Source organism: Giraffa tippelskirchi, chromosome 9, assembly GCF_054371585.1.
Source record: "Giraffa tippelskirchi isolate mGirTip1 chromosome 9, T2T-mGirTip1v1.2.pri, whole genome shotgun sequence".
NCBI lineage: Eukaryota > Metazoa > Chordata > Mammalia > Artiodactyla > Giraffidae > Giraffa > Giraffa tippelskirchi.
In genome coordinates, this window is record NC_137283.1 from 48995445 (window position 1) to 49005823 (window position 10379).

The window sequence follows — 10379 nt, forward strand, 5'->3', positions numbered from 1 at the left end:
TGATATTTGGTGTTGGGGTTTCCCACCCTTCAGTCTCCTGTGGGAACCTAGCAGTTCTGTCATGTTCCCCAGCATCCTTGATGAATTGAGACAGTTGGATACCGTGTGGCACTTCTATTAGATCTCACTTAAATATCAGGACATGACACTGCTGGATACCAGGTTTCTCTCCGTGTTGGCTTCAGAATAGGAACTTGCCTGGGCTTGGAAAGGGCTCCCGTTCTGCCAGGGACTTTGGTTAGAAGTGAGATCCCCGCCCCTCTGTCCACGGTGGTCTGGTCGCCCTACCCTTTCCCCAGGCCGTACCCTCACGGCCATTGTCGCTGTCCCCTCCGTGCGTGCGTGGGTGAGTGGGCCCTCTGTTTCCCCGTCACGCTGCGTGGGTTCAAAGAACAAGGGTATCCGCGCGTCCCTTGTCTGACCTTTAACCCCAGCCATGGGGGTTGGGCTCGTCAGTCACAGACACGCGCGATCGGCTGATGAGACCACGCGCGATCGGCTGATGAGACCGCGCGCGACGGCCGTTGGCGGGGTGGGCGGTGCGGTTTTGCCAGCTGATCGGTGAGGACTCGCCGGCGCGCTTTCGCCGGCTGATCGGTGAGGACGCGGCCATGGGTCTCCGCCCTGGGCGGCCGCGGGGTGGGGCCTGAGCGGAGTGGGGGTGGCCGGGAGCCGGGGAGGAGGGCCGGGCTCATCGATCGCCGGTTCCTCCCTCCCCGTTGGCGAAGCGGGGACGCAGCTGTTCCCGCGAGGAGAAAAGCTCCCCAAGGGTGGGTTTCTCGGCTCTCTGACCTGTGGCGTGGCTCAAACTCAAGGAAACTGACAAATACGCCTTTCGGGGGTGGTTTACAGCCTCATCTGTAACGCTATTCTCACATTGTTCTGTGCATTTCCAGTGTGTTACATAATAAAGACACGGTCGCTTGTAGGGAAGATGTCTGAGAAACTGAGGAGGTGCCGAAAGGAGCTGACTGCAGCCATCGACCGGGCCTTGGAGGGAGTCAGCCATTCCCAGGAGTGCTCCGGACGCCCGCGGGTGGAGCCGGACGCCGCCGCGCTCTCCGTCCCCCTCCCCGCGCACCGGCTCCTCTGCCGGAGGCACCCGCTAGTAGCCTGCTCCTCTGCGGCTCCATTCTCTCCCATCCCTTGCGCTCCGGAGAACGAGAACGTGGCCTTTGCACCAAACCATGCCCCCGTGAATGCAAAGCCCCAGGTGCTCTGCCCCAAAAGAAAACCTTTGAGCAGCAAGGAAAACATCCTGATGCGTTCCTCCATTTTGGCACCCGAAAGACAGTTTTGGCGAGCATCAGGAGATGGGGAGAACTGGAGAAAAGACAGTCTAAGGTGATTCCAATCTCACGGGTTTAACAGCTACAATTAGGGGGATCTCCTATTTGGAGGGGGAAAAAAGTTGAAAATCCTAATCTGGGTCTATAACACTGATTCTCCCTCCCCTTGGGGGCTCTATTGGAGAAGGAAATGGCAACCCACTTCAGTATTCTTGCCTGGAAAATCCCATGGACAGAGGACCTTGATCGGCTACAGTCCATGGAGTCGCAAAGAGTCGGACACAACTGAGTGACTTCACTTCACTCTCTGGGAGCTCTAAGTCTTCCCTAGACCTTGTCTTCTCCCAGGTGGTTTCAAACCGCCTGGTCTTAGGTACCTTTTAAAGGCTTAATTAAAATTTAACTGTATTTTTGCATCATCTCTTAGCAAGGAGGACCATGTGGGCTGAAACTTCCAGCCATCTTGGCTGCCCTGTAAGCAGACTGAAGAAGCCATTTAATTGTTTCAATATTCTGTGCTCTTATTCACAGACATTAATGGCATTAGGATGCTTTTACTCAACGTCACTGACTTAGTGGTTCCCAGTTGTTTTGGAATCACAACATAAATGACAATTTAAAGGACCAGTGTTTGTCTTTAAGATTATCTAACACTGAGTTCACCTCCAATACTTTCTTGGAAGAGGATCTAATCCTCTGCCTTTTTCTTTTCTCCCGGGGGCTGCAGGAATGATACAGAGAAGGATTTGAAAGTTGACGCAAGCATCCCACTCAGTGGTTCCAGCCAAGAGGTCACAAAGGATCTGCTTGATATGATTGGTGAGTTCAGAGGGCTGCTCCATCCTCTCCCTGAAAGGATAGGTCCTTCACACGGGCCCCCAAGTCAGCAAGTGTCTTATAAAAAACACTTAAGTCTCTTCCACTGGCTTGGTAGATTTGTTTGGTTCACAGCAGGCTCCATGCAGAGAGCCTTCATGCAGCTGATAGCCTGGAGGACTCACATCCATCAAGTCATTTCGTAAATGTACAGTTAGAGTGAATCCCTGCAGGCCGAGGACTGCAGCTGCTTGGTGGATGAGTTTATTTGTGAAGGAAACAGGACATAGGCAGAGATGAGGATGGGGGGAGTAGTCCAGCTGGGGTGGGTGGGTAACACAAGATTAAAAGAAAAGTTAAAAGCCCAAAGCTCCCCTTTAATTCCACCATCCACCACAAAGGCAACCACTGTTAACACAGTGCAGTATATACTGGTGTAGACACTTTTGCTACACACACATCTGTATATTCTGTATGTGAACTTCATGTGTCCAATTTTTACGCAATGCACAGTGGCCAGACAGCTCCTCGTTAAGAGATACATAGTCTTGGGAGCAGCCCAAAGGTGTTGGCTCTGAAGGGTCACCAGGTTATGGGTCAGGAAAGGAGGAGGTCTGGAGAGGGGTGGTACGTGCCCTGGGTCACAAAGCAAGATCCCTGCCAACCCATTGCTTTAGTGACCTGAGTCTCCTCCCATGGTCCCAGTAGGTGAACTGAAGTCATCACTGCCTCTGCTTAGCTCCTTCCATGGCCCCTGCCATCATCAGGAAGCGTTTTTCTCTTCCTTTGGCTGTGGTGCGTGGCTGTCTGTGCTGTGCTGTGCTCAGTCGCTTTGGTCATGTCCACCTCTTTGCCACCCCGTATACTGTAGCCCTCCAGGCTCCTCTCTCCATGGGTTTCTCCAGGAAAGGAGTAGAGATACTGGAGTGGATTGCCATCTCCAGGGGATATTCCTGACCCAGGGATCCAACCCACATGCCTTATCTCTCCCACATTGGTAGGTCGGTTCGTTATCACCAGCGCCACCTGACCAGGTTAGATCTTAGTTCTCTGACCAGGGATCGAACCCATGCCCCTTGCAGTGGAGGTTATGAAGTCTTAACCACTGGCCCATCAGGGAAATCTCAACAGGCAGCATTTTACTAATTCGAAAGACCCCACACAGTGTCTTATGTCCTCAGGTCAGGGAATAGTTCCCCGAGAGCCAGAATAAGCACACGCATCTCTGTATCCTCCCACTTACACCCTCCTTGGAGACCAGTGGCTGTTTGGGACTCAGTAAATACCTGCACTAGAAAGAGGGGCACCAAGCCCACATTACAATGCGACGGCCTGCCAGCCCCGGGTCAGGAACATCGGCTTTGCACGCTCCCAGGAGATAGCCTCCCATTTGTGGTTTTTAACTTCTGCCTGAAATGTCTTCAGAATGCTCTCACTGGAATTCTAATGCTGAATGTTTTTATTTTTAAGACCATACAAGCATCCGAACTATTGAAGAATTGGCTGGTAAACTAGAATTTGAAAACGAGTTGAACCGTGTGTGTGGCCACTATGAAGATTCGCCTTTCAGGGAGGAAGCCTGGTCCCTGCTGGTGGATGAGAGCCCTCAGAAGGCCCCGGACACAGAGTCTGGCGGCCTCAAGCAGGCTTTCGATGACCACAATATCGTGGAGACTGTTCTGGACTTGGAAGAGGACTACAATTTGATGACCTCTTTTAAATACCAAATTGAGTAAGGACAGTTGACTTCAGCTCTGATTCTTTACAGTAGGAGACTGATGTTAGGATGTCTGTGCAGGTTAGTCACAATCTTCAGGGGCCATTTCAAAGGCTTAGCAGAATCTGAATTACCATGACCTTTTGACTTCTTGTGGTGTCCCTTTTTCAGCTGACAGCCCAGTTTTTTGGTTGTTGTTTTGTTTTGTCTTTTAACTCTGTTGCTTTAAAATGTTGCTCTCTGTTTTCACTTTTTTTTTTTTTCTAACATCTTGACTGTTTTTTGGATTGCTGTTCAATATACACAGTACCCAAGGCAGGTGCAGGTTGTGGGCCTCTGCTGTGTCTCTTGATGTTCTTTTCCATGGGCCCCTGAAAACGTATAGGTTCCGCAAGCAGTGTGGGCTTTCTGATCCCCTGGGACCAGCCCATCCCAGGCCAGCTCAGTGGAGGAACTGGCCTAAAGAGGGACCTTGGCCCCAGGCCCTCTGCCACATTTGCACACGCCACACACACAGCTGCCTGTCCCCTGCATGGGCATCATGCCCTCCTCATGTCCAAACCCTCAGTCCCTCCATCCTTTCCCCTGCCCAGATCAGAGGCCTCCTGCTTGTGTCTAGGTGGCTGGCAGCATCCCTGGTCCCCTTCTGGCAGGACATTCCCGTGAGGCCAGCCCACCATACACCCACATCAGACATCTGGGCCCTCAGCTGAGGGGGGAAAGGAAGGGATGAGCACAGGTCCTGCTCATTCGCTTCATACCTGAACCTCATCCATCCCATTCCAGGACTGGAACCCCGGGAGGCCACAGGTGGTTCCCATGACAATGACTGTGCTGGGATAAGATGGACGGGGGGCAGGGAGGGGCAGAGCCACTGCCCTCTGAGGTCAGCATGGCAGCAAAAGCTCAGCAGGGCTGGCTCCAGCCCCACCACTTGAGAGAAAGGACACCATCAGGGATTATTTGGACCCATCTCTCACAACCATGATGTTCTTTCAGGAAACCTAATAAACTGTTGAGCAAGGTATGATATCTCCCAGAAGCTGAGTGTCAGGGAACTGCCCACCCCCTTGGCTCATAGGGGAGGATGGGGGTGACAAGGCTGGTGCAGAGCTGTTTGTTAAGACATAAAATTCAAAGAGCTGGGGAGGAAGGCCTGGGGGCCGATGACCCCCCACGAGGCTGTATTTTGGGCTAGTGACCCAGCATAAGGCAGGCTGCAGGGCTGGCAACACCCCATCACCACCCAGGTCTAGAGATTCATCTGGGCCCCCCAGGTGGAGACCTTGGACCTAGTTCTTACTGGTGCAAAGCCAGGCACCTGCCTGACCCTGAGAACTAGCCTCCAGCCACTTCAAGGAACAGGCCTCCGCTGCTGGGTGAAGGGCAGAGTGGCTAACCAGAGGCTCCTCCCAAGCCACCTGACAGTCCCTGCAGTGGATAATAAATACTCGCAGACGGTGGAGTTGGGGTTCACTTTTTAGTCCCTGAGCGGGAGGGACAGGAGCAGGTGAGAAGAAATGCTTACAGCCCCTTGGCTGCCACACTCGGGAGAAGGTCTGGATGGAGACACATCAGGCGACTTGATATTCAGAAAACCAGGTCTCCCATCAGTGAGTTCCAAATAATATGTATTGATGTGGATCCTCTCCCACAGAGGAGGTGGGGAGTAATCCCCATCCTCCCCAGCCTCTGCCCATCACTACCCCTGGAGAGTGAGCCGGACTTCGTAACTCACTTTCAAGAGAGAGAGCTGGGAAAGAGAGTAGAGACACGGACAAGCCTGGCAGACCCCACTTAACCAGGTGATGAAGGTGCTGTCCTGTGCCTGTCACCCACTCCTGACAGGATGCAACAAGACGGGTGCTTCATTTTAAACCCAGATTGGGGGGTATTCTCCAGGATGCCTGGCCAGTACCCTAGATTGTCAATGTCAGGAAAACAAGGAAAAACTCAAAATCTGTCACACAGCAGCAGACACTGAGGAGACACAGTGACTAAATGCAGTGTGGTGTCCTGGATTGCGTCTTGGAATGGAGAGGGGACGTTCATGGAAAAACAGATCAAATACAAGTTCAAGTTTAGCTCTTAATATGTTTATGTTAGTTTCTTAGTTTTGACACGTACACCACAGTTATGCAAGATGTTAACTTTAAGAGAAGTGAAGGATATATTTGAACTTACTATCTTTGTACCTTTCCTGTAAATCTGAATTTATTCCAAAATTTACAATTTTTTTTTTTAACGCGGTTGATCCCAAGTTTGTGACATTGTTACCGAGGAGAGGACAAGGAGGGTTTTAGTCTTTTTTGTCTGTGTTTTTCAGTTTATCTGCAGTGGACATGAATCACTTCTGCAGAAAGAAGACATTAGAGTTGTTTTTTAAAACCCTAACCTCCTCCAACCACCCGTGGGCATCCCTCACCAGATACCTGCCCAGAGGTGACCTTCACAGTTTCTGGGAACTGCAGCAGGTCCAGGGCCGGCACAGGGGGCTCAGCAGGACCCTCACTAGTGGCTCACCCTTCCCTGATAGTGCTGGACCCTCAGGGCCAGAAGCTCTAGGTCTCACAGAGCTGTTTCTCAGCAGTTAGTTCTCCCTGGAGAGGCTTTGCAGAGAGGGTGGCTGCTGGGAGCAGAGATCCAGTGCTAACCCTACAAGACTGAAATGAGAGGATTTTTTTTCTGCCTGCAACATAGACTGTGGCACTTGGGAATGAGGGCCGAGCCTGGGTTAGGGGTGGGGCAGAAGGGAGGCTTTAGATTCTCCTGGCTGGATAGACAAATATACCTCTAGCTTAGCAAAACCTTTGTGTGAAAATTCATATTTACCAAAGAACTAATCCAGCCTGGACTCCTTAAAGGAGGAGATTTTCCTCACTGTAGAAACACAGCTGTTGGGTAAAGCAGGTGAGCCCTGAGCCTCTGACATGCCCCTCCCAGAGTAGCTGGGATGGCCACATGGTCATTTCCCTAGGGACACCTCTTGTCTCTGCCTCCCTGGCTCCCCAAGGTGCCCAAGGGACACCTTCCTGCCTCTGTCATGTGCCTCAGGGCAGCAGGCAGAAGCGTGTTCATCTGCACAGAGCAGAGGTTTGGGGAGCCAGTCTCTAGGGATTGAGCTGGAGGAATAACAGGAGCCTAGATTTTTTTTTGTTTAATTCACTTAGAACATTTATTTTAATAAAACTTGGGACCAAAGACTTCTTGGGGAGACATTGATATTTGAGAAACTAAAAATGTTTTACGTCATTTGGTTCTCTCCCCCGCAGTTCATCTTGGCAAGCCAAACAATCACTGGATTGTTTCCGTGGAAACACCAAACTGCAGTTTGGATTAGCAGAATCAAAATAGAAACAAGGCAGCTTCAAGAATAAATAGGAGCTTTGGAACCGGCTAGTCACCAACAGCAAATTCACCTTACAGCACAAGGCGTGTGAGAAGCTGGGCCCATCCATTTCTGTGAGGAGGGGTTTCCAGGTCCTTTGGCTGCATCCTGCCTGCCAGGGCGAGGCCAAAGTCACTAGAAACCAGCAATGTCAGTGTATTGGTAAACTTTATAACAATACTTAGGGCAGGAGGTGGCCTGCAGAAGCAAGGAGAGGCTGGGAACTGGAGGAAAAGAAGGGAGAAGAAGGGACAGGAAAGAGGAGAGATGAGTAAATGCTAAGTGAAGGTCCAGCAAGGAGCAGAGGCCACAGGTGAGCTTTGAGAGTAGAGCAACAGTTCTTTCAAGAGGACAATTCAAGGGTGGCCGAGGGCTGGAAACAGTGAGCCCTCCCTCAGCCCCTTCCAGATTTCATTGTTCCCCTATATTCCTGGGCCTGGCCGTCTAGCCACAGAGATCTAGACTAGAGCCTGAATTTCTTGCCAGGTAAGCTCTGGGGGCATTGATGGTCAGTAAGCCTCTGCCTCAGTGTGGCTCCAGCCAGCATAATCAGGCAAGCAAGCCTACCTTCTCATCTCTGAGTCTCAGGGCTGCCCCCCCCCCCGCTCCCCTCACCAGGGGAGTAGGAGAGCCGCCTCTTGGCCCACCTGCCCTGCCTTTTTAGCATTCTGCTGGACCCTGCATTTCCAAGCCCAGGGAAGACTCCAAGGGGGTCAGGAGTCCAGGAGGATGGAGACTGACCACCTGGGGGACCTGTGCCCCTCACCTTGGCATCCAGCAACGTGCTGGTAAGGCAGCACCATCCTGCCACAGGAGAAGCCGTGAGCTATTAATGATCAAAGAAATTGATGAAAAGGATTCCCTCCTCCTGAATGATGGGCCAGGGGCTCACCTGCTATCAGAGGGAGCCTCCTCTCAGCCGAGGCACAAGGCGTTTGATATGGCAGAGAACGCCACTGAACCTGCTTGTGGGTCGTTATTGAAAAGGCTGTCATCCGGAGACAATCTGAGGCTCTGGTAATTTGCTTTCTCCCTGGAGTACGTGGGAGAACATTAATATTTTAAGTTCCTGCTAAATATTTATGGGGGGAACAAAGTTTTACTCAGGAAATCTACTTGACAATGGATTGCAGCCCTAATGGAGAAGGACTTTCTGTGCTAGGCCAGCTGGAAAATGCCTGATTTGATGAAGAGTTTTGGCCTAAGGCCTGGCATGAAAAATAATTTTAAAACTTGCTCAGCTCTTGTAGGAAGCAGCTATCTTTTTTGAGGGCAAAAAGGCTGTGGTTTTCTGGGCACTGTGGGTGGGAGATGGCCTGAAAGAAAGGAATGGGCATCTTATAGGAGAACTGTCATCAGGAGCCCTTTGGAACATCTGAGACAAAAAAATGGAAGTTGCAGAGGGCTACTGGAGAGACCCAACTTTCAGGACAGGCTGCCAGGAGCTGTTTGAATGATAAGCAAGCTGTCCTTGCCTTCAGTAAATATTTGTCAGGTGTCTCCTAGTGACACACCACTCCTGGATGCTGAGAATTCAGTAGGGATGAGGTGGATACTGTTCTTCTATTTTTTACAGCTGCTGTTCTTGCTTCTGAAGTTTATATTCTACTATGCAAGGTGGGCAAAAATACAGATTTAAAGTATCATTTCAGATGGAACTATCTGAGAAAAATGAAAACAGGGTAAGGGAATGGGCAATGAGGGCAAGCCCCTTCACAGACCTCTCTGTAAGTGATGTTTAAATTGATATTTGAATGTCAAGACAATTAGGTGCTGCAAATGGCTTCTTTTCCATCCTCAGACTGTAGCTGGGGTTATATAGAGGGAGGAGCCCCTAGGTGGGCTCTGGGCCAATAGACCTCCCACCACATCCGCCCCTGTGTAGCTACATACATCTCTATCAGCATCCAAAGAACCAAAAATGTTGTGTGCTCCAGGGATGTGCTGGGCTGTGTCATGCTCACCAAATTTGGCGGGAACACAATAGTTTAAAAAAAAAAAAAAAACCCTTAGGAATAAAATAAGAAATATAATATATCCTTTCCTGATGATTACTAGAGACAGGCAGTGTAATTTTAATTAGTCCAGCCTTGTTAGGTGTTAAATGTACTGCTTATTCTACAAAAACACCCAGCTAATGTAACACTGAGTCACTCTGGCCTTTGACTTTAAACAAAATAAAATACTTCTGAAGAAATACAGGATTTCATAACACAGCAGAATGAAGGAATAGAGGGTCCTACTTTGGCATTCTAAAGTTGGAAGGAAACTTCAATGAGAAGGCCACAGTCATAAATGTTGGTGGAGTTTTCTCAACAGGGTCTCAGCTTTGAAGTAAAATGATTTAACTTTTCAACTTAGAGCAATAAATCATTTCCAAATACAGACTGTTCTGCTCTACAAGCCTCAGAGTAACTGCTGCACAGCCGCCTGTAGCCTGTTTGGGAAGGGCTGGGTTCCTTTTTCCCTTGCCACCTTGGCATAAGCAGAGAAAACCAGCAGGGAAGGCAATGGAGGCTAGCAGAGGGGTGAACAGATAACCCTGAGACCCTCAGAGGGAGCAGAGTCCAGGGCAGCCTGAGGCAGGGCCCAAGTCTCACTTTCTTGCCCTTACAGAGCACTGCTGCCGTTGCCTGTGGCCACAGAACACAGGAGGCCTGTTGGTCTGGAAATGAGAGTGAAAGCAGCTTAGGTTGTTGCCTGGTAGCCCTGCCAAAGGTATCAGAGGCAAATTAAACTCTACCATATTTTTGTGGGATATGTACCCCTGAAAATAAAAAATATAAAAGAAATCAGGAGCTATTACTTTTGATAATGGTCCACCTAGAAGCCCCATTTTCAGGAATTCCCTGGCAGTCCAGTGGTTAGGACTTAGTGCTTTCACTGCAGTGACCCAGGTTCAATCCCTGGTCAGGGACCTAAGATCCCCAAAAGCCACCTGGTACAGCAACCCCCTCCCACCCTCCACCAAAAAAAAGCCCTATTTCAACCTTGTACTGGCTGGCAAATTCTGGAAGCTGTCCATCCATGAGGATTTTTACTTTCATAACAGTTTGAGTAGGGTATGGTTTATTAAAACTTATGAGAAGGAATAAAAGGATGGTATGCATCTTAATCTCATTGATCTCCTTGAGTAAACTGGAGATCAATAAACTTAATGAAAGAAACA

General features: G+C 49.9%; 1 protein-coding gene and 1 long non-coding RNA gene across 3 annotated transcripts; both read left to right on the forward strand.

The window, feature by feature from the left end:
• The first annotated feature begins 510 nt into the window (after positions 1 to 510).
• C9H3orf62 (chromosome 9 C3orf62 homolog) lies at positions 511 to 4140 on the forward strand. Of its 2 annotated transcripts, none has more exons than XM_081525644.1 (4): positions 511 to 770; positions 897 to 1344; positions 2017 to 2108; positions 3576 to 4140. In XM_081525644.1, exons 2-4 carry the CDS (start codon positions 935 to 937, stop codon positions 3839 to 3841), a joined length of 768 nt encoding a protein of 255 aa, XP_081381770.1. In that variant the 5' UTR covers positions 511 to 770; positions 897 to 934; the 3' UTR covers positions 3842 to 4140. The 2 variants fall into 2 exon arrangements, with proteins under 2 accessions (XP_081381770.1, XP_081381769.1); XM_081525643.1 differs by having other exon boundaries at positions 511 to 597.
• A 499-nt stretch (positions 4141 to 4639) lies between these two features.
• Positions 4640 to 9407, forward strand: LOC145520078 (uncharacterized). Its single transcript, XR_014064203.1, has 2 exons — positions 4640 to 4846; positions 7095 to 9407. It is a non-coding gene; the product is annotated as an uncharacterized LOC145520078 (long non-coding RNA).
• Positions 9408 to 10379: the final 972 nt, after the last annotated feature.